Source organism: Pseudopipra pipra, chromosome 3 (assembly GCF_036250125.1).
Source record: "Pseudopipra pipra isolate bDixPip1 chromosome 3, bDixPip1.hap1, whole genome shotgun sequence".
NCBI lineage: Eukaryota > Metazoa > Chordata > Aves > Passeriformes > Pipridae > Pseudopipra > Pseudopipra pipra.
The window spans coordinates 33,161,625-33,184,378 of record NC_087551.1 but is presented as its reverse complement, the minus strand read 5'-3'; the positions used below and the strand labels follow the sequence as shown (position 1 = coordinate 33,184,378).

General features: G+C 35.7%; 1 protein-coding gene and 1 long non-coding RNA gene across 8 annotated transcripts in view; one reads left to right on the top strand and one right to left on the bottom strand.

Annotated features, from left to right (window-relative positions):
- The window catches only part of BIRC6 (baculoviral IAP repeat containing 6), a 170,976-nt gene that overhangs the window by 113,732 nt on the left and 34,490 nt on the right, over positions 1-22,754 (top strand). For all 7 annotated transcript variants that reach the window (XM_064648546.1, XM_064648544.1, XM_064648542.1 and 4 more), the window contains 4 exons: positions 2,094-2,394; positions 4,200-4,417; positions 6,727-6,891; positions 8,655-8,823. In XM_064648546.1, the coding sequence (XP_064504616.1) occupies positions 2,094-2,394; positions 4,200-4,417; positions 6,727-6,891; positions 8,655-8,823 (853 nt within the window). The remainder of the gene's footprint in view (positions 1-2,093; positions 2,395-4,199; positions 4,418-6,726; positions 6,892-8,654; positions 8,824-22,754) is intronic.
- Positions 16,189-19,369, bottom strand: LOC135411236 (uncharacterized). The gene is made up of 2 exons (XR_010429058.1): positions 18,070-19,369; positions 16,189-16,954 (listed from the first exon to the last, which is right to left on the bottom strand). It is a non-coding gene; the product is annotated as an uncharacterized LOC135411236 (long non-coding RNA).

Genomic DNA, 22,754 nt, shown 5'->3' with positions numbered 1-22,754 from the left:
ATCTCAGCTGTGTGGGGAAGCTGCTTCAAAATAAGCAAGCGTATAACTCCACAGCCCAGTCCAGCTATACAGATTACTTCCCTGTAGTTGCCATAGGCTGCCTGTGTGGCCATGTCCTTGTGGGACAAAGTCATGAACTGGTTGCTGCTTGCCTCGGTTCTGTTAGCTCATAAAATATCTTGGAGGGTACAGTAACATAGAGTTGCTGAAGTACTATAAAGGTATACTTGCTTGTCATGTAATTGCTCATGTAAATGTACCCTGAGAGATATTTCTATGGTTAAGTTAAATTCAGTTCTATGAATCTACTGTGTAACTTTATTTTAGATTTATTATTATAAATAATAAATAACAGTGTAATCTTAATTATATTTATACTCATAAATAATATATGCATTATTTATTTGTATACTTATATAGAGAATTTCTTTGGAGGCACTGATAGGCATTTCAAAAGTGTCAGCAGTGGCATTAGTCTGGAATTACTCTTTGACTGTTGTTCAAGGTACACAATGTTTGCTAAAAAGGGAAAAAATAACCTGTGAATTATTCAAATTCTATTTGACTATACGTTTGAAGTCTTTGGCTGATACTGTTAATAGGAAAGAATATTTATTCCCTTTGAAACTGAATTAATCATGAATTAAGGGTGCTGTTCAGTACCCTGTCTGTAAAATTATGGCAGCAATAGGAACCCTGTAGTGAAACTGGGTAATTAGTATGCATCATTTGTAAATAGTTCTGCAGAGGTCTTAGAGGTCTAATACCAAGGCAATTCAAAAATTAAAAGTTAAGGAAATGTGTTAACATAAACAGTTACTGTATTATGAAATCCAAGAAAGTTAATGTGTACTCTGCATTAAAGAAAACTGGTACATGGAATTCTGCAACAGATGAAAGGCAAAGTATGACCATGAGAAGTTTCATTCCTTTTTTTCCTTCTTTTTCTATAGTCCTGGGAAGTTATTGTCTTTTCACAATTTCTTAGCTTGAGATGTATGTTTGGATTCAAATACTGAGTAAGAATTCTGTGATCCATAAAAACAAATTAAGTACAATAATACCAAATAGAATATTCAGAGTGAATACTGATGATTTCTCCAAAGCCTTAATACTTTAATTTTACTTTTATATTTCTCTAAGTCACTGGTACTTCTGATTCACTTAATGTGTAGATGATTGGAATGAATGCAGCAAAACATGGCTTTGACTTTAAATTAGGAATTTGGTATTCTGGATAAATTCTGCAAGGGCGTTTCAGATTAATCTTTTCCAGTTTAGATCAGTCTGGTGATACATACTAAAATTTTAAATATGATTGAATCAGTTTATCTGAATAGCATGAAAGCCTGAAAATTCTATAACGTTTAATTACGAGAGGGACCTCGGTGTCATACCTTCCTTAAAATTATTTGACTGTGTCTTGGGGCACTGTACAACTGTTACCCCCTTAAACTCTGATTCCCATCATAGTGCCTGATTGCATAGTCCTCAGGTCATAAAACAGACTGTTCCATTAGAGTACAATAGTAATAAAGCCTGCCAAATCAATTGAAAGGATCATGAGTTGCTGTAAGACTGCTAAGATGTACAAATTTATTCTTAGTTTTTAAAGGCCCGATAATGAATTTTGCTTCATTTTTACAGTATGTCATTAAAAATTAAACACTTGAGTTCACCATCAGTGTTTAATGTTAAAATTAAAAGGACCATTTATCAGTCTGATAACAATCTGATATATAAACTAATCTTTGTATTGTTTACTTCAGTATAATTTGTGTCTCCTATGCCTCTATGTTTCAAGCATTTAACACACTTTAACTGAGGATTTGAGGTTGGGAAAATGCATTTGCTTGCTTACTTGCTTGTGGAGGCAGGACTTTCTAGCACTGTATGGAAGGTGCAGCAAGTATGCCCTTTTCAGTCATTTAGCCTGGTCCCTTTGTGTGCAAATGGTAGTGTATTTCATGTGACATCTTTCTTGTGTCCTGTATTAAAATTGCATGTCCTTTAGATCCTAACTGCAATAAATTTTTGTCTAAGGTGTCTAACTGAATGACTGGCAAATTTCTTTGTTGTTTTTGTTGGTTAAGGTGAGCACTCCAGTGGTTACATCGGCCACGCAAGAAAAGCAGAAGGACAGTGATCAGTTTGAATGGGTTACCATTGAACAATCAGGGGAATTGGTGTATGAAGCACCGGAAACAATTGCTGCAGAGCCCCCACCCATCAAGTCAACAGTTCAGACTATGTCTCCTATACCTGCGCATTCTTTGGCTGCCTTTGGTTTATTTCTTCGTCTCCCGGGCTATGCTGAGGTGCTGCTAAAAGAACGGAAACATGCTCAGTGTCTGTTGAGATTGGTGTTGGGAGTTACAGATGATGGTGAAGGAAGTATGTGCTGCAATTATTACCTTTTTTTGTAGACCACAGTTAGATCGTTTTACTTAGAGTTATTTACACCGTATTGCCTTTAGCAGAAAGCTAGAACTGTGTTGCTAGAATCTTTGATGGTCTGTTGTTTCTAATATTAAATTCTTTCTGGCAAAGTTTTATCACAATCATCAGTACTCAAGTGTTCTCATCTAGACGTCAGAGTAATTGTAAAATAACTGCTGATTAAACTTACAATGACACTGTCAGGATGATTGCGTTCAGACAAAACTATCTGAGTAGCCGGATACGCTCAACTAATTGACCAAACATCCTATAATTCTGCAACCAAATGGAGAAAAATATGGATAGGAGCATTGCTACAACAGATGTAGAATAAACTGTTTAATAATACTGTTTTGGAAAAGGAGAGAAAAATCTAAAGATCACAGTGACCAAATTGCCTAAGCAGGATCTCTGCCTTTATGGTGTGAGTTCAGAGGGAGAAGTAGGGTATTCTTCAATTAATGGACAAGCCAAGAGACAATTTGTAGTTGATGTCTTTGCAACTGAACCTGCAACTCTGCATATAGTTCTAATATTTCTGTTTCTTACTGTTTTGAAAAACTGGAAGAGTGTGTATGAAATATGGTTTAGTATGTTTAAGACACTTCCTTTCATTGGTCGTGGCTTTGCGATGAAATCAGGCAGTGTTAGGTTTACAGTTGAACTTGATGATGTCAAGGGTCTCTTCCAACCTACATGATTCCATGATTATGACTTTGAAAAGAGGTGCTGTTTTTTCTAGGCTGCAGTCGTCTGAACTTAGTCTCTATTTAGCAGTCTGTAGAGTGGTGTGCAACATGTACCTCATGAGACCAGCTGAAAAAATAGGAGTCTCATTTACCCTTCCTTCTGTTTATCTTTTTATTTCTCTTGTACATATTTGTAATGTATTTCAGTTTAGACATTTAGATGATGATATAGCTGATAAACTCTAAGAATGAGGGAGAAAATAATATATGTAAAATTAGAAGGAAACTTCTGAATGGAGTTGGCTATTTCAAAGTATTTTTAGTAGTTGAAGCATTTCCAGTTGTCAGCTGTCTCTATTTACATATGCCCTGGGGGAGGAATGTGGAATGTATTGTTAAATACAGGAAAAAATCAAGACAGTTTCCCAAATCTGAGTATGTTCCATTAATAGGTCACACCATTATTTGAAATGTGGCTTTTAAAAGAAGTAATTTTTGCTCATAATGCAAAGGAGTTAAAAATTTTAAATAATTCTAGTACAAAATTCAAACATGCAACTCATCTACTTAAAATCACGTTAGTATTTCACCACATATTCAGCTTGAATAGCATCCACTGCTTGGTCTGTGTCAGTGAGTTAGTTCCCACTTTGGGCACATAAATACAAAAAAGAATCCTACGTCATGATAAACTACAGCTCCTTGTCAGCTAAGCTGATCACGTGCATTCTTTAATTTGCTGTATTTGGAATGTTAAAAAATATATATATATGTATGTAAAATTATTTTGAACTGCCTTCCAAACCAGTTTTCTCCCTAGAAATGGTGAATCAGATTTTTTAAATTTGGTTCTTAACCAAATCCATGAATAAAATAAACATTCTTTCTTCCACACTCTCCTTGTTATGAAATTTTTTTGTTTAGAGAAACCTATATTAGATAGCTTGATATATGCAAATGCTTAAGTTCTTAGTAGATTTCTGTATGTTCGTAAACTATTGCAGACATTAATAGGCTGTATTGAACTACTCAACGAAAATGTGGGTTTGATGTTTTTCTTCTTCAATCTAGGTCATATCCTGCAGTCTCCTTCAGCAAACGTGCTTCCAACCCTGCCCTTCCATGTGTTGCGCAGTTTGTTCAGCACTACGCCGTTGACTACTGATGATGGAGTATTGCTTAGGCGGATGGCACTGGAGATTGGGGCTATACACCTTATCCTTGCTTGTCTGTCTGCTCTAAGCCACCATGCACCAAGGGTGCCCAACTCTAGTCCCAACCAGGCAGAGGTATGTTTATCAGCAGAGTATGTACCACTGAGAAGTAGTAAGAGTTATAGCTATAAAAAACAAAATAATCTCATTGCTCTCATTATAGGCTAATTTTTGCAGACTTGGCATTTGACTGAAGAACAAAAATAGTTATAAAGTACTCAATGAAGTAATTGTCCATGCATGTTGCAAATAAACATAGTAATCATGAAATATAACCAACAAAGAAACCTTGTCATGAGGCATTAAGATGTAATCACGTTCTTTCACAGGACATTCTTTTTTGGTGCACGAGAGGCATAATGTCCAGTGGATGGTGGTTCTTTAATCCCCATTAGATAGCATAACCTCATTGTCTACATTCATCATCTAAACTCCACTGGTTGCAAATTATTTCCTTTTAAATGCTTCACAAATGTAAATGAGTTGTGAAAATTACTGAATTAATGCAGTGATTTTTGTTACACCCTTTGCGCACTGATAGGGAAATGAGATCTAAGGACAAAAAATTTCCATAGTGTTCAAGATCACTAGTGAATCTCCAAAATTAAAGTTTTTCAAGGTACTTCCCATATTATACCACCCTCTATTCCGAACACGTATCCTTTGATTTTTTTTTTTTTAAGATTGTAAGTTACCATTTCTGTATAACATACCAATTGTCTATAAAAGTGTTTAAAGACTTGCCCTCTTTAGCACTGTTATAGCAGAGGCTTGAATGCAACAGTTCCTGGTGGCTGAATATGGCTAAGTAGCTGCAAAATATAGGCTCGTCTCTATTTTAGCAGCTCTGATACTGATGAAAGGTTGAACAAGTGAGATATGAAGCTGTGCCTGAGAATAAGTCACTTTAATGGCTAATCAAATTTAAGGGGAAGTTGACAGATTCTGCTTCTAATGGGGTATCAGGCTGCTGATACGTTAATACCGTAGCATTTCTGCACATTTAGAGGGAAAGGGCAACCATTAATTCTTATCTCTGCTTTAGTTCTACCGTGAACCCTGGAATAGCTTGCCTTCTCGTAAGCCATATCTATCAAGTGATAGATGGTAACTTGAAACTAGAGATCCATCAGGGCTGCACCGAGGCTTGTATTTCTGGGGCCGGGTTCTCCCGTAAGTGCTTTAATTCAGTGCTCACAACAGTCCTCTTGAGTGTTAAAGACACAATATATTCATGAGTGACGTAATGAGTAATGTCTGCACAAGAATAACCACACAGCTTTTTCATCACCAAGATGCATTACATTCCCAATGTAAAAGTTAGAAGATTATTCCAGACTACTGTCACTACAGTACTTCACAGACAATAACTTCTTTTACCGTTGCAGTCTGTTCATACATCATTTCTTTTCCTTCAAGTGTAATCTTTAGCAAAGTCACTGAAGAAGATCTGAGCAGAAAATGAAACTTTTCAGAGCCATAAATCAAATACTGCAAAATAAAGTTGGGCACTTACGTGACCTGGTTTCCAGCTAATTGTCACCAAGTAGTGAAAGTATCAAGTCACTTGTTTAGGGTATTAAATATACATATAGGAAAGCATTAGTTAAAAAAATGCTTATCAGAGTTTTTCTGCATCTTTTTCACTGGAGTCCTGGTAAACTATCAAAATTAGCATAAGTTATTAAATAGTTTCATAAGGGCTAAGCAATATAATATTGGATTTATGTTAGTAAAATGCACTGAGATAGACCATTGGAAAAAGCTGTACAACCACTGGTGGAAAAATGCTATCTCAGAATATTTTTAGGACAAGATATTTCCCACCTCTTATCTGGAGAGGAAATAGTGTGTATTTTAGTGACTCAGAGATCATGTGTCAGAGCTATACAGGTAACTTATTCCTCTTGCTGTTTTGGAGCATTTATTCAAAATCAGCAAATGCTTGCGCATCCTGGTATTTCAGTTATGTGCTCTTGAGAACATTTCCACTCCCCTCTTCTTCATCTTATGTTATTAAACTTGACTAGGTGTTAAACAGTAATAATTACAGAGCTACAACGTTTAGCGGGATATTGATTAAAGGTATTTTAATACCTTTCATCATATAACCAGGAATAGTATCTTAAAAGAGAACAAAAATGGGCTTACAGTTCTAGTCAAATTGAAGAATCCCTTCCAAGAATTTAGCACTGACCTGTAATAGAACTCCATGTATGTGGCAGTCTTTCCTATCTAAAGTTTTGAATTTCACTGGATCCTGATGATATCTTTATAAAGTTAATAAATTGGGATTACATTCTTTTGCAGAACAAAGGCTTTTTAAAAACAATGTTCCTAAGATGAAAACATGAAATAATTGTGACTTTTTTTTTTTAACCTAGCCACAGGTGTCAAGTACACACAACAGTGCATCAACAGAAGAACAGCAGTTGTACTGGGCTAAGGGTACAGGCTTTGGAACAGGCTCCACAGCTTCAGGATGGGATGTTGAACAGGCTTTGACTAAGCAAAGGCTAGAAGAAGAGCATGTGACCTGCCTTCTACAGGTGTGTAACAATGAATTTTTGATTAACGATAAGCACTTGAGACATTAGGACTGAATAGTAAAACTGGAGTTTTGTCAGTCAAATAGCGGAGTGATTATGATATTTTGGGAAAAAATATTTGCAATCATCTGTCTTCATGAAAAATTATATAGATCATATTTTGAGAGAGGCCATTTTCAAACATCACTAGGCTGCTGCATAAAAGATCTGGGTGACAGTTCTGAAAGAAAGTGAACCAAGAAGCATTCCAGTGTATTTCCCTGGAGCTGTCACTATCTCTGTCAAAATCACTGCACTCAGTGAAAAGTAACGACTGTCCACTAAAGGAGAAGGATACAGGAACAGGCATTTTGTTTTGTGTAGTAAGCAGTGTTACCTGTTAATTTCTTGCATGTTTTTGCTCTGCTTTAAGGAAACGCTTATAGTTGTTACTGGTGTCCATGAATGTGTTATGCCAGTATAGCAAAGTCTCACTCAGAGATACAGTGAAATCTTGACTATGTCAATTACGTGACAATAATAAATCTCCAGTAAACATCCAGATTTCAGTAAAACTCTGATGTCTTCCAAATGCCTCATGCTACGGAGAAGAAAATCCTGTTCAGTCCATTGTGAAATGCAACCAATCCCTGTTATCTTGGATCAGTGTAGAGAATATAAGATTGTATCTGGTCATCAAAAATTTAATTCACAGAACCATCAGCTCAAATGCATTAGCTAACCTCGTTGCTGAGGTAGAGCACAAAGGAGATAAAATTCTGAAAATGCCCATACCTTGATTGATGAAGTTATCATTTAGATGCAATCAGTTATTTCAGTCACTATAGATTACATGGCAAAAGTATCACATCCCTTGCAAAAGCATAACAAATAAAATCTGAAACCATTTCCTAAGCAAGAAAGGGGAAATTGCACCTGAATTACTCTCAGTGAAGCTTCTAGGCAGTATTTTGTATTATTCCAGGCAGAGGTTTAGCTGTAACTGTGTCAAGTTGTGAAGTAAAGAGGCATTTTCTTAGGGCAGTCAGCAGTAGAAAACCCTTCAACATTTTGGAATATGTCAGTCAGTTGTACAGCAGAGTTTCCTTGGTCCCTTCTATAGAAAGATTTAGAAAAATTCTGTTGTATGGAGTGCTGGTAAGATGGTGCAGCAAAATAATGGGATAATGGGTTTAGAAGACAGAGTGAGAATGAAAGAAAGTCTAAAAGGGTGAATAGAGTCCCTGAGACTTCAAGTAATACAGCCTTTCAAGCCTCAAAGTTTCTTAGTTTCAGAGTACAGCTGCACAAATCAGACCCATGGAAATGTGTTAGGTTGTATGCCTACAACACATGGTAAGGGCCTGTGAGCCCAGCCAGAACTACCCCTGGGACAAGCAGGTGTGCAGTCGTGAGGTGACTTAGCACTGACACACTAAGGGGAAGGTTGCTCTTTGTTTACTGAGGTAAGAGCTGTAGACATGAGTATTTGTTCCTCCAGGTACCTGTCATGCTCACCATAAGTTATTGTTTCATCTGTAAACCCTGAAGTCCCAACCCCAAAGGAAGTTATAAAAATTCTTGAAACATTTGCAATTAAAAAAATAAATTAATAACTGTATAGAATTTCTTCTGAGATATCTTTGGGACTGCTGTAATAAGTGCCAGTACTGAATTAGCAAAACAGCTAGTGAAGTGTTAGGACTTCTTCCTTAAGGGAGGAAACTCAAAGTTCTTTTGACTGAAATAAATCAGTTTTGATTAAATATTTGGGTGTGTTTCAGGTTCTTGCCAGTTACATAAATCCTGCAGGAAGTACATCAAATGAAGAGACCCAAACTAGCCATGAGGGGAGAGCACAAAACAGCAGCGCTCTTCCATCCGTTCTCCTAGAGCTACTCAGTCAATCTTGCCTCATCCCAGCAATGTCATCATACCTCCGCAACGATTCAGGTAATGTGCCTTTGTCTCCTTCAAAATTCAAGTTGGCTTACTGCTGTCAAATAAGTTTTTATATAAACAATGGGTAGTTCTTGCTGGTTTCAGTGCCCTCGCCAATTTAGAATTGTACTAATGGAACGTTTACTTCAGCCTTAGAAAACAGAATCAGATAATAGAATCATGCTTGTTGAAATGCTCATTTCTCTCTTTAAATTTGGAATTTAAAGAATTTAACTTTGATATTGAAACTAATAGGAAGATGGTATTTTCTTCTGAAAAGTTTACATGTTAGTACTTCTACAGAAGATACATGTAGAGAGAGTACTTTATGCAAAACCATTAATCTTATTGTGAAGAAAAATGTTAATTTTTAAAGAAAATTGAGCAAGCATGTGCTTGAATTTGGTAAATGTTGCACATGCTGGGGCAGTTCTGCTTTGATCAGAGCTTTTTCTTTTTTATTTAGGAAATACAAAAATAAGCCTCTTACCAAAACTGGAAGATATTTCAAATATATGGGAACAATTAAGTTGTTGGGTTTTTTAAAGGAAAAACAAATGAGTTCTATGTTGTCATCAAATTTCTACTCATAATTTCAAAACGAAGATGTTTTGGTAGTTTTGCTCTGATATGTTGTACCTTGCTGTGGAAACATTTCAGTTGTATAAGGTGGCACGGAGCAGTACAAATTAAGGAAATGCCTCTGTGGAACTAATGGCAAAACCAGCAAACTCGATTTGTGATTTATGTTCAGTCTCACTAGATGACAGACTTGAGTATGAAGATGAGCCTTAGGTTGGATTTTTGTTCAGTTACTTTTGTTTAGATGGATTTAATTCTGAACTATCAGAAGGAGTTGTTCCAAATCTGAATAATTTGGTTTTGGACCTTATTTTGCCTGCCCTATTTTTGGAGTAACTGATAAATGTCTTGTCACATTACTGCAGTTCTTTTGGATGCCAGTTGGAGGGTTTGGTGATATGAATTCATGAAACAATGTTATAGCTTCTTCTTGAATTACACAGTATGTTTTATGTCAGAGGTAAAAGAGAAATCATCTCTGTCTTAAGTATTTGTAAAGCTACTTAGGACTAAAGTAAGAATGGCTCTCTTAATTTGTAGTGACTAGGGCATTACATAATCTTGTATGATGGAATGGAACTAGTTCAAAACGTCTGCTGGGATATTATAGTAAAAATAAAAATATGAAGGTGTTTCACTTGCTAGTCCACAGTTTGACACCTCTCCCTAGTTTTGTGATGAATTTATTGGTTTTATTTTGCACATATTGCAGTGAGGAAAATGAACTAATGATATACCAAGATCATTATTGCAAATGAAAATACAATGTAAAACAATAAAGTAAATGGTAAAGTAAAAGAATGAAGTAATCTTTCTAACAGATACTCACAAATTCTTCTTTGTTGAGGTAAAAAGGAAAAGTCATTGAAAGGTCTGGCAAAAATGACGTGTTATCTAAAGGATGAAGCTGTTGATCCTGAGTTATAGATGAATCACAGCTGTTGAAATTGCTTTTTGCTGTTTTCAATAGAAGAATGTATCTCTCTGTATAAGTCACCTTTAACTGGGGAAGAACAGTCAGATACTGATACAAGAGATGAGATATGTGGCTGTTGGCGAGAAGTTCAGACTAGTTTGGCTTTCAGGTACTGTTTGTTTTCCCAAAGTACAAAGAAACGGCAAAGTTTCAGTGAGAAATATTCATTTTAGGTATGTTTTCCATTGTGGGACTACTGTTGTTTGTGGTTGGCAGGGGATGTTGAATTGCTGTGCCTGTGAATTACCAATTAGTAAAGAGTGAACAGCACTTAATGTAGCAGCTAAACTATATTAAAACAAAGCAAAACCTCGCTTTTCAGAGAGAAAAAAATGAAAACTACTCTTCTGAATACAAATTCACAAAGGATGTGGTTATTTCTATTGAAATTTAGAACTGTAAAATCTGAGGGTTGTTATGTGAATGTTTCCTGCTGTATTTGTTCAAAAGTCTATACATAAAACTGTGATTAACGATGTTCTCCTGGATTTAAAAAATAATCGTAACTTTACAGGCATATATCAGTCAAGCTCGTCTTTGGCACTGCCATAGGATACCAGTATTAGAGGGAAATTGCAAAAACGATGACTTCTGGAGAGATCATCTTCTCTGAGTTAATATTTGAGCCAGATGCATTTAGTTGGAAAGGAGTCCCTGAAAACAGTTTGTCTTAGTGATAATATGCGAGGCATAATTCCAATGCAGTAATTACTGTTCAGTTCAAAAGCAGACAGATAATTTTCACATTAATGAGTGCAAGTTGCACATGATGTGGGGCTCTCAGTGTCACTAATATTGAGTGTCAGGAGACACAGCTAACACAAGCAAGACAGAGGTTGAGAAGCTCTGAAGTTATGTTAAGCTCTGGTACAATGCTTGTAAGACTGAAAATTTCACTTAATGTCTTAATAGTTGAAACCTTTCAAATATGGAAATTACTTTTTTATTAGTAGTATTATTTTTATTTATTTTTTAAAACCTTGAAGACCAGTGCAATGTAGTAGAAGAGATTTGAGTCTTTCCTGATAGACCTTTATCTAATTTCTGGCTTCTCTGTCTTGAATACCTGTCTCTTCTCTGATAAGGCTGAATAGGAGCCTGGGGAAGAGTAGGAAAGGGAACAGCATCAGTAGTGACATGCATGTACATGGTATTCTAATTTTCATACTGGTGCAACTTCTGCTGTCAAGAGGTACTTTCATGTGGAAGGAGCAGGTGACTCTATTCTTCCTGTAACATGCTAGTCTGAGAAATTAGGATACTGCATATAGAATACTAACAGAATGTTCCCAGGTTCTGGCACCCCAGTGGCAACAACCTGTGCCCAGCACAATGGTAACAAAAATTAGCAATTTTCAGCACCTCTGTAACTTTCTCAGACTTTAATGGGTGCTGGTGAGACCAGTTGAAGGTTAGCCTTATGCTGAAGGTATTCTTCTACTAGATTTTGGGGTTTGTTGTTGATGGTTGCAATAACAGTGATCTTCACATATCTGTGTATGTGCCATATACATAAAATTACGTGGGAAAAAATTTTGATAAATATGTGCAATGAGGCTGCTGGCGTGCTGTTCCTTTTCTTGCACAGTAGGCTGCTAACACTGTGGTGATATAAGATAGTAAGTATTTTGGTATTGATGTGAATTTTATATTTTGATTTCATATGTTCAATTAGCTACAGATATGGTACATCCTTCTTGCAAGACTGTTTTGACAGATTGGCCTATGTCACAGTTAGAAATCTATCTAGGTTTTTTGTTGCTTGACTGTATTTTACCATCGTGCTTAATTTGCCCATAACATACATGGACTAGATTGTTATCTAGATTGTTGCAGATTAAAATAATATTGATCAGATAAGGAGTGCTCACATAACATTTAATCTGTTAGAAACCTCACCTTGAACCAGATGAGTGCAAACCAGATTGCTCTGATACGTTCTGACGCTTCATCTGAATCAAAGTGAGGTGATTGTGAAGTCCTTGAAAACTGTGAACTAACCACTTTCATTAATTTCCATAATTGCTTTTTTCTTGTAGAGAGGGAAGGTTTGTCTGTCTATGAAGGACTTTCCTATTATGCAAGATAGCTCTAGTCACAAGGAGCAGTAACTGCTGTAATCTTCACTGTTTCTTGATGATTTTTTTCGCGTTTATTTCATATCTTGTTATGGCATTACCATGGCTCTTATTATCTTTAATTTTATAAATGAGAAAAGTTTATCTTTGCAACAAACTATGCCTGTGTTTTTTATTAAGGGCTTAATTCATATTTACATGTGTAAAATTTATGTAGTTCTTAACTTCTGTATCATACACCAAAAGCTGTCATGTAAGACCTTTTCACTGTTATCTTGTATCTAGCACATTTCATTTGAAAGAATTATTGCTATTGAATCTCTTTCAAATATGTGAACACTTCTCTCCTTGAGCAAAATGCACAGCAATAAAATTTGCACTGTGCAACAAGAGGTTCCTAGCAAACATTTGACCATCAGATTCTAACTGGAGTACATGATTTTGCTGCTAAAAGTAAGTTATTTGACTGATGGACTTAGGTTTATGAAGACTAATAATATAAGCTAGTATTTTCAAGTGGGAAAGAAGAAAGGAGCATTTATAATACTCTTTGTAGCTAACAAGGTTTATAGAGATAAGGCAGTGGAAGGGAGTCATGAAACAGAGAGAAAGAAAATCAAATGACTTTTAGGACAAGGACTGTATATTTTTTTTATGGGCTTGGACAGTAAAAAGCCCAGTGAAGCTGGGATTTTGTCAGTGATACCACAATTAGGTAGGCTCTTCTTGCTTAAAAATACTGGTTTGTCCTTAAACTACTATCTAGCAAATCCTGAGATAAATGAATTGTGTTTAAAGTCAAATGTTGAGAGTTTGATACCACCTTTTCCTTGGAAAACAGACTTCATATCAAATTGCAGAATTCTGCTTGAATTCTCTTTGCTTGAATTCCCAGGGTTACAGAAAGCAGGCAGGTGAGGTTTTCTGCATGCTCCTTTTTTTAGCCACCCTGCCTTCTTCAGTGGACAAAGACTGTGTGATGTGATCAGCATAGCTTGTGATGTTAGATTAGCTCAGTCTTCCCTGAGTTTGACTGCTGAGAAGAGACGATGCATTTCTGTGGGAGAGCTTTGCTGAAAGAATTTTGTTTACTGACCAGCATGTTTCACTTCATGAGAGTCCAATATTTGCTTCCAATGCACCTTTCATAGTTTACCAAATACTGCCTGCCACACCATGGACCTGTAGATTCATTAACAAAAAGTTATGCTGCTTTATCCTGCTGCCAAACACCTCATTGTGAACTTTATTTAGTAAGTACTATGGACAAATACATTGAAAGTGAATGTACTGAATTCTTTTTTCTGCCTCTTTTGATGTACCTTTGTTAGTTGCATCCATAAAAGTCATACTGTTCTGGCCTTGGCTCCTTACCTCAGAGCTTCAACTAGACTAGTTTGCCTGCTGAAGGTAGAGTACTTCTTTTCTATTAATAATATTTATTCTCAGGGCATTATATGGTGTTATTTTACTTTTGCAAATAGTCCAGTTCCACTGAACTAAGTTGAGTACCCTGAAACTGGTACACTGAGCTCTTAATTCATCCATCACTGGTGATGTGCTGCTGCAGCATAAATGTTGAATCATCACACAACCATGCTTTTCCCTAGACTATTGACTTTTTACTGTGCATAAAGAGAGGAAGTTGATATTAAGATTTTTTTTGTTGTTATTGAGATTTTATGCATGTATTGGATTAAATGTATGAGCACCAGAGTGGTATATCAGAGCTCATTTAACATAAGAGTTAGACATAGGTCCACATGAGAATAGAGCACATGTGTTACCTGTTGAGAGAGAATACCAGACTGGTGTTTTAAAACAAAATATAACTTGTATGCCAGGGCAATCTAATGATAATGTTACCCTTTGACTTCCTTCAAAGGGTCAAAGTCTTTGCTGTAAATGAAATTGGAAGTACAGAGGCAGTTTAGATAGACAGTATATAATTACTGGAATTAAAAATTCTCCTAGTCTTCATTAATGTTAATGAACTCATTCATTGGTAAAAGAATAATGCTGAACCTTTGCCACATTTGGTTATAACTTTGGGATTGTTTTTTATCTATTTTGCTGTTGAAGGCTTACAAAAAAAAAGGTGCAGTTTTTCACTCCAATGCTGGTGTACTAGTTGATTCACAATTTTGAGAAGAGAGCTGTGCACTGAAATGGTATGAAATAAAATTGTTTATTTATTTCACAGAATCTACAAGTTTTAAATAACTTCAGGATCAAAATAAACAGCAGTAATTTCTACCTGAATTTCAGTTTTCAGGTTCTTGTAACCTTTCATTTTAAGACCCATCTCAAATATCCTTGTATTATGAGATTAATGCAATAATATCCGTAAGTATGTAGATATAAGAAGTACATAGAAAAAATTAATAATGGTTATATCTCTTCTGTAGTATTAAATAAACATTAGCAACCTGCATAATTTCTCTAGAATGTAGCTTAGTTTTACAGAATGCTTTGGTGCTTCATATACTAAAAATAAGTATACATTACTAGAGACTTGCTGTAGACTATGGATAGTGAATAAATTTTCTTGTCTGCACGTGCTTCCTTCCAGTGCAGCCTCAGCTGTGTTTATCATTTCTTCTGGTTGAGCCAGTATTGACTCAGAGTTGCAAAACCAGAATATACCATCTTCTACCTCATTCTTCCATAAATCAGTGTTGCAGTGTGGTTTCTGCAGCTGACTGAAATATCATTGCCAAATTCATTCTGTTCTAGATCCCTGACCTTATCTTATTCATGTGCTTGTTTCGAAGTGACTTCCAAAGGCTCAGCTGGTTTAGCAGTTATGAAATTCTATACAGTAATAAACTATCACCTATATAAGTGATGTATTTCTTTGCATGTTGTTTTATGGAGGGACTGGATGTAGCTTTGCAACCTAGGAGAAGAAATTGAGCTGATTTTTAGAAATGCAGCTGTTCCATTGTTCCGCTGTGGCACATGTATAGTAGGAAGAGTATTCATTAAAATCAGTTTCTTGGTGTTTTGGTTTTGTTGTTTGTTTTTGTTTTGTTTTTTTGGTTTTTTTTTTTTGTGGTGTTTATTTACTGTGTTTTTAATCCTAAGCTCTCAAAAGTAACTTTTGTCTTATAAGATGTATGTGAGATAAAATCACATATACGAAAACTTCTATGATCTCAGACTATCTGCAACTTTGGATCTAATTCAAAGACATATGTAGGTTTAGTTTAAAATGTGGAAATAATTTCATCAATTTCAAGTGGTAAATTGGACATTCCATGAAGTATGCGTAAAAGTTGCAATTCTGGGCCTCAATCATAGACAGTGCAAAAAGGGAAAATGTCTTCAGGACCTCGTCCAGAAAGGGAGAGTACAGTCTTCTGGACAAAGGTTATTAAACCTGTTTTCCATGAGACACCTTGAATCCTTGTATGATATGTCTTACGTGGAAATAAGCATCAGGATGAAAACATGAGAATTGTATTTGACGTCTGTTAAGCACATTCAAAAAACGGCAATATAGAAAATGTAATTTAAGTTTTTTTCATTTAGAGGATATGTATTAGTGTGTCATAGTTATTAATAGTTCTTAAAAGAAGTACTAAAACTATTCTTTATTTTTTCACACCACTTTAAAGGATTTTTAATTAGAAAAGCACATTGTCTGTATAGCATGATGATTTCAAATACAGATTTAGTAAAGGCAAGAAAGTCTAACCTTTTTCAGTTTTCCACAAGACTAACAAAAATGCTGCAGAATATAGTCAATAGTTAAAATTTTATTTATAGTATTACAACTTCTGGTATAACAGTGTTCCTGTTTCCACACTTACCATACATTAATGTAAGTTATAAGCCTAAATTATGGTGGTCTAAAAATAAACCCCTTTTTGTCTGTTTTCTGGTCTCAGCTATGAAGAGACATACTGCATAAAACCATAGAAAGCATCATGGGGGCTTGCTTATATTTGTTTATATATTTAATTTATGTCTTTCTTTGTTCTGATTATTTTCAGTGTTTGCTTACATTTCTATCTTGCATGTTTGCTGGCAGTAAAAAAGTGCCATTTCTGATCCTGCTATTTGGATTTCATCTGTTGCCAACAAGAAGTTGAATATTGTCTGCCTTCATTTACATAATGTAGCACTCCAACTGGGCTTACAGATACATTTATCAGTCATTGATGCAGCACCCTTAGCCAGACACTTTGCTCTGGAATGTTTTTGATAATCCTTTCAGACAGTGGAGGTTTTTTGCTTTAAATTTAGAAATCATTTTTGCCATCGCAGGTCTTTGCACTATGTGATGTGCAATTGATATTCAAAAATGTCATCAAAGTGTAGTGTAGATATACACAAAAACAATAACAAATAAATTGAGCACAGTTCCAATGATTCCAAGCAGTGCTAAAATAGATTCTTCCTTTTCCTCCTTTTCCTCTTGCCTTTTTACATCTTCCAGTGTTGTGATGGCAGAGGTTCCCATTTTTCCTGCAAATGCCTTCACCAGTATTCTGGCAGCTAGCTAGAAAAAAGAAAGCAAATGGTAAATCTGGTCTGACAAACATGCAAGCTTCGATCTTTTTAAAAACAATTCTGTAGTTCTTACACAACATTTCTTAATGCTGTGTTTATTCAGTTGCATTCATCTTTTGTTTTCTTTTTGTATGAACATTTCCATGTTAAAAATAATTGTTCTGTAGATACAGATTTGATAGGAGTGAAAAATAGCTTGGTGCTTCAAGCCAGTTATTGTGCTTTATTATAAAAGAAATTTAAAATTTATCTTTAGCCAAATAATTTGTTTCCTTACAAAACCTGAAATTGATGAAAGCAGGTATGTGAGCATTGTGGAATACTCTGAAATGCCTGGGGAGGTTATGTGCATTTTCGGCCATTCCTAAATATTTAACTCCATGGTACAAAAGCAGTTGAGAATGTTAATGCCTGCTGTTTTCAAACGTGTAAAATATGCCTCCTTAAAACAGTATTACAGTTGTTTTTCACCAGTGAGCCTAAGTAGGCAATTGCAGGTAAGATCTTGCCCTTTTTCATGTTTAATAGATCAGCTTTTGGACATCCATGCAACAGTAAACATTTAACAGATAATGTCTATCTCTTCAAATATAAAGGTTTTTGATATATATGCTGATTTTTGCAGTATGCCAAAGAACAGTAGTACTGTTACAGTGGCAAAATTCTATGCAATATAGGAATTCAAGGTGGATATTTCCAGATACATGTGATTTATTATCTTTTTTTTTTTGTTGCAAAAGTGAGGTTGACAGGTCGTTTCTATTACTTAGCTGCTCTAGTACTCTTAATTTACAGTCAAATATCCTCTAGAAACATATTCCTTGTAAAATTATGTTTGTTGGTGACTGAGATGTTGATCTTATATGTAATCTGCCATGCCGTTTTAGCTTTATTGATCAGAAATTTGATTGGGATGTCTACTACTTCACGTAACTCCAATATACTGAAGATTTACAATCACATCTTATAGTGCAACAGCATTTTTCTCTTCTGGCAAACATCTTTAATCATTAAAGATTAACGTATTTCTGCTGTGAGTCTAATTAATGCCATCAGCTCAGAGCATATCTTACAGAAAGGTAAAATATAAAAGGTATTTCTTACCCTACATTGCATCAGGAATAAAATGTCATCAGACATGCTTCTTACTCGTCGATTCAGTGGCAAGCCAGGCTTTTATCTTCATGAAGGGGCTGCTCTCCTCACTCAGACAGATCAGATAGGAGCACAAGCAGTTTCTTGATGAAGTTTATCGGTGAGGATAATAATGTTACAGAATCTTCCAAATGACTGGTGTTCTCTTTCAGTAATCCACTAAAGCAAGTGTAGTCGAAAAACAGTAAAGCTCTTTCTCATAATGATCCTCACTGTTGACTAATTCCCATTAAAATTGTGGCTTTTTTTCCTTCGATGATGCAGAGCAACAAAATGCATGCTATTCTGTTTTGTCTTAAAAAAAATTACAAACAGCTCCTGGTTTTATTCAGTTATACTTAGTTATTTATTAAGACTTCAGAAAAAGCCAGCCTTTGATTTACTCTTTGTGGCAGCCGTCTGAAGAGGCTTTCTCACGTTGACATGCTGTAATTCCAAATGCAGCGAACTACGTGCAGTCACACTATGTAATTTTAGTCCAGCCTGAAAAAGGATGAAAAGAAGTCTGCTTTGCTGGCAGTAGTGTGAACGCTGTCACACACCTGCATTCAGAGCCTCTGGAAAGAATTCCAAGGTATTCTTCGGAGCATTGCATAACTCAGCCAGGCAAATCTGAAGAGAGGAATGACGGTGGCTTTAGTTGCATACTGTGGTGAGCTGTGACATTGATTAAACATGCACTTGGCACTTGCTGAATAAAGAAGGAGCTACGAGCCACCCTTGCAGACAGTGAGTTGCATAACAATGTGCGATGGCTCTGCTGTTTCATTGTCAGGCCAGGCACATTTTAATCCTATACCAACAGAGAAAGTGTGTGGTGTAAAGAGGAGTAGAGTTAACTGTACTTCTGGGTTTTCTGAGGAAGTGCTGCATGACAAATGGTGACATTAAGGCATTCAAGCTGAAACAGTGTTTCTGCCTTTTGTCTTTTTATGCTTTGTTTGACAGGCAATTGTTTCTATAGGAAATACTACTTCTAACGCTTTTTCCCTTTTATTTCACCACCCAAAGAATGCAGGTTAGTATGTAATTAATGAAAACACACACTTAAAGGAAAATATTCCTGTTCTGATTTCACAGAAACCCTCAACGTAATTTTTTTTCCTAGGTAAATCAGATAGGCAATTTTTTCCTGTCCAGTTGGAAAGGGGGAGAACTCTGCAAAGTCTTCTCCTCCCAATCTTTTCAGATAAAAACCCCCCACAGTTTTAATAATCTCTGCAAGCAGCTGTGTTCCAAATCATTTTATTCAGTGGCTTTGGTCTGTGAAGCCTACCAATGCAATGTGTTTTCATTGGTATAGCACAGCTTCTTGATGCAAAGGCAACCTTTTTTTACATATATCAGAAAATTTATTTTGTCAAAAATACTTGCAACATCAAGCAATTCAGAATTCAAATGTACAAAAATGTACTTTTGTATATGTATATAAAAAGTCAAAGCACAATTAATTACATTGAATTTAAACAGTAGGAATGTAACTGGAAACCTTGATAGTTTTCCAGAACAGTATATTTTAGAAATTACAAGGCATTGTTTGAGATTCAGTTTTCAATAATCTTTTAGTGAGAAAGCAGATAGTAGAATCATTATTTTGAATTCTTCCAATTTCAACTGAATTTACATTAAAGTTTTTCTCATTATTTTTCTAAAGTGTCTAAGTACATTTCTTAGTAAGAAACAAAACTGCATATATTACATGTGCATTATTTTAATAATAAATACCATGTTTGAAGTACTGTATGGTACTTCTGCATTATTTACCCTTTATCCTGAAACTTACGTTGCCTCAGTGAAATTGTTTGACTCTAGAAGATTTAACTAATTAATTTAAATTTCTCCATTATAGCTTCCTTAAATATATATTCTACTATGTGTATATGGTCTTTCATTTCAAGCTCTTGCTATTTTCTTATTCTAAAAAGGCTGCTGCATCTTCACTTGTTCTTGGAATTTTTTTGTGTCTGTATATCTTGAATATATTTTTGTATTCATTTAGAGCCATTCAGACATACAAAGATGTGAAAATCTTCATCTGTGTATTCTGACCATTCACGTTTCTGAGAGTACCTAGCAATAACTGAATTTTCAAGTTACTGTATTAACCCTCACACATTAAAAGTCAAACCCTTTCTTTCGTGAAAGGGAGAAATGGTGCAACATGCATATTTTATTTAAAGATTAATGATATATTTTCAGCTCCACTGCAAAGAACTAGCTAATTAAGATGTTTCCACAGAGAGCAGAAAAAGATTCACAGGATATTTGTTGGCCTGGTTATTGCTGTGGTTGAGGTCTCATGGTGGTCTGCCGTTTTCATAGTTGTGATGCAAATGGCACTTGAGTGGCTACAGGGAACTCAGGGAAACAAATCTCTCTGGGCTCCCTCTGCACACAGTCGAGGGGAGAGAAGCCTCCTGCACACCGTGATTCAAGTCCAGCATTTGCCATGGTTTGATGGGATTTCTCCCCTCACGTCCTTCCGTTGTATTGACACGTGTGTCTGTGCGGACATGCTGTAAACAGGTTTGGAAAACAGGCCCAGCCAAAAATAAATCTCTAGCACAGTACAGTAGGAGGGGTGGGGCAGTAGCTGCTTAAGCTGTTACTGGGGGTAAACAGTTGCTGTTTGAGAATTAAAAAATAAAAGTTGTCAGGCTTAACATTTGTTGGTTATAGGAAACTCAAGGAATTCATCCATGTTGGGTGGAAGCTGGCATTTACAAATAACTTCCTTATAGCTACAGTGCATCTCTATTGTGAGGGGAAAATTTCATGCAAGATTTCTCACGAGTGAAGTGAGTAATACAGATTGACTTGAAAGGGCCTTGTTTTATCCATAATATTTGATGGCATTTTTTGTAAAATAACATTAGCGTCTGGGAGGACCTTTTAGAGAAGTCAGTAATAAACCCACCTATTTTGGAGTGAACATTACATCATTACATGTAATGTTCAATGTTTGGGGTTTGGACAGTAGTATCCAAAATCATCCTAAATTTAATTCTGTTACTTCCATTTAGGAAGAGCTTTCAAGCACTTAGTAAGACTTTGGCAACTCCTTGGTAACTGATTTATGTAGTTTTCCAAGAGTAGAACAAATTTGGTTGATTAGAGGTCACTCTGTTCAATACTGCTGATGTCGCTTCTATTGCATGGGAATTAACCTTACGCAATACAAATGTGTGTCATATTTTAAAGATATTCATACTTCAGAGGAGGTTGCCAAGCTATCTTGTAGAAACTCAGTGGTATAAATTCAACAATTTACAGTCTTGGTCCTTTGATGATCATTATCCTGCTATACGCTACTGCCACGAGTAATGCAATACACCCATAACACGACAATTACAAAAGGGGCAAATACTCTTAACAAAAGTGTATGTGTTCTTGTTCCTCAGGTATTTTTATGAATTCATATTATTTTGATTCCCATGTACTCTAAGATTATTCTATATGCTGTATTTTTTCATTAAAATAGGATGTTTTGAGTGAGATATAGCTTACCATTATAGAGAGAAAATACTCTGAACAAGATTGCAAGTTAAAGTAGAATGTAAAGGAAAATTGGGAGGTGAAAATAGAGAAAATAATAGAAAGAACTGTCTGGACTTAAAAATCTAGTTAGGTTAAAATGCTGTAATGAAAACCAAAAGATCGTGCGTACATCAGTTGTCCATGAAGACTGTTTCTCCTTGTATTTGTTCTTCGTTTTCCCTAAGAAGGTAGTTGAAATGTAGTAGCACACGCTTCCTGTAGGTGATGCATTCTGGTTTTCTTCTCTGACAACCTCCACAAACTTCTCTTTATGAGGTCTAACAGTTTTTCAGTTAAATTGCAGAACAATAGAGCAAAGCTGTGTCTCTTGGGAGATGTAATAGTATGCACAAATTAAGATGAACTGGTTCACTTAGCATAAGTGAGAAGTGGATAGCCACACTCCTTTTTTCCTTAGTTTTTTTCTTTTTCTCTCTCTCTCCTGAGAACTTAACACAGCTAATGTTTTCTTTGTGGGAGCTCTTATCCTATTTTTTTATGATACAGATTGATGTGTGATGCCCTTGACTCAGTAGTGATGAGCATAGCCAGATTTCAAAGTATTTTTTTACTCTTCTGTGGAAAAAAGGAAGAACTCAGATCCTTCATCTGTAGCAACACAAGTTATTTTTAGATTTCTTACTATACTCATTCACAGCTCTTTCATGTGTTACAGCTCAGCATTGATTTGATGATTTTGACACTTCAACTGTGTGTCTGCATCTTGTGTTTTCCTTCAGATTGAGGAATTTCATTACCTTTTGACTATTGTCTGGGGATTTTCCTGATTTTGTAACTCTAATTACTGACCCAGAATATCCTTGGAAAAGTTCAAAATTCTCTCATAACTAGCTACAGAAGTTCCTCTAGTAAGTTCCTACCTGTCAGTCTTCACTTACCAGGACTTTGCTTGTTCCAGTTTCTCGTATTTGCTCTAAAATAATTCTATGTTAAGTCAATTAAATGGACATGGAATAGTACCAGTTCTTCTGCCACACTCCTTTCAACACCAGCTTCTCTTAGCACTGGTCAAGCTTGACCCCTCTTTTATTGTCTGTGATCATGGTCAGAATGCACACCAGTATTTTGTCAAGAAA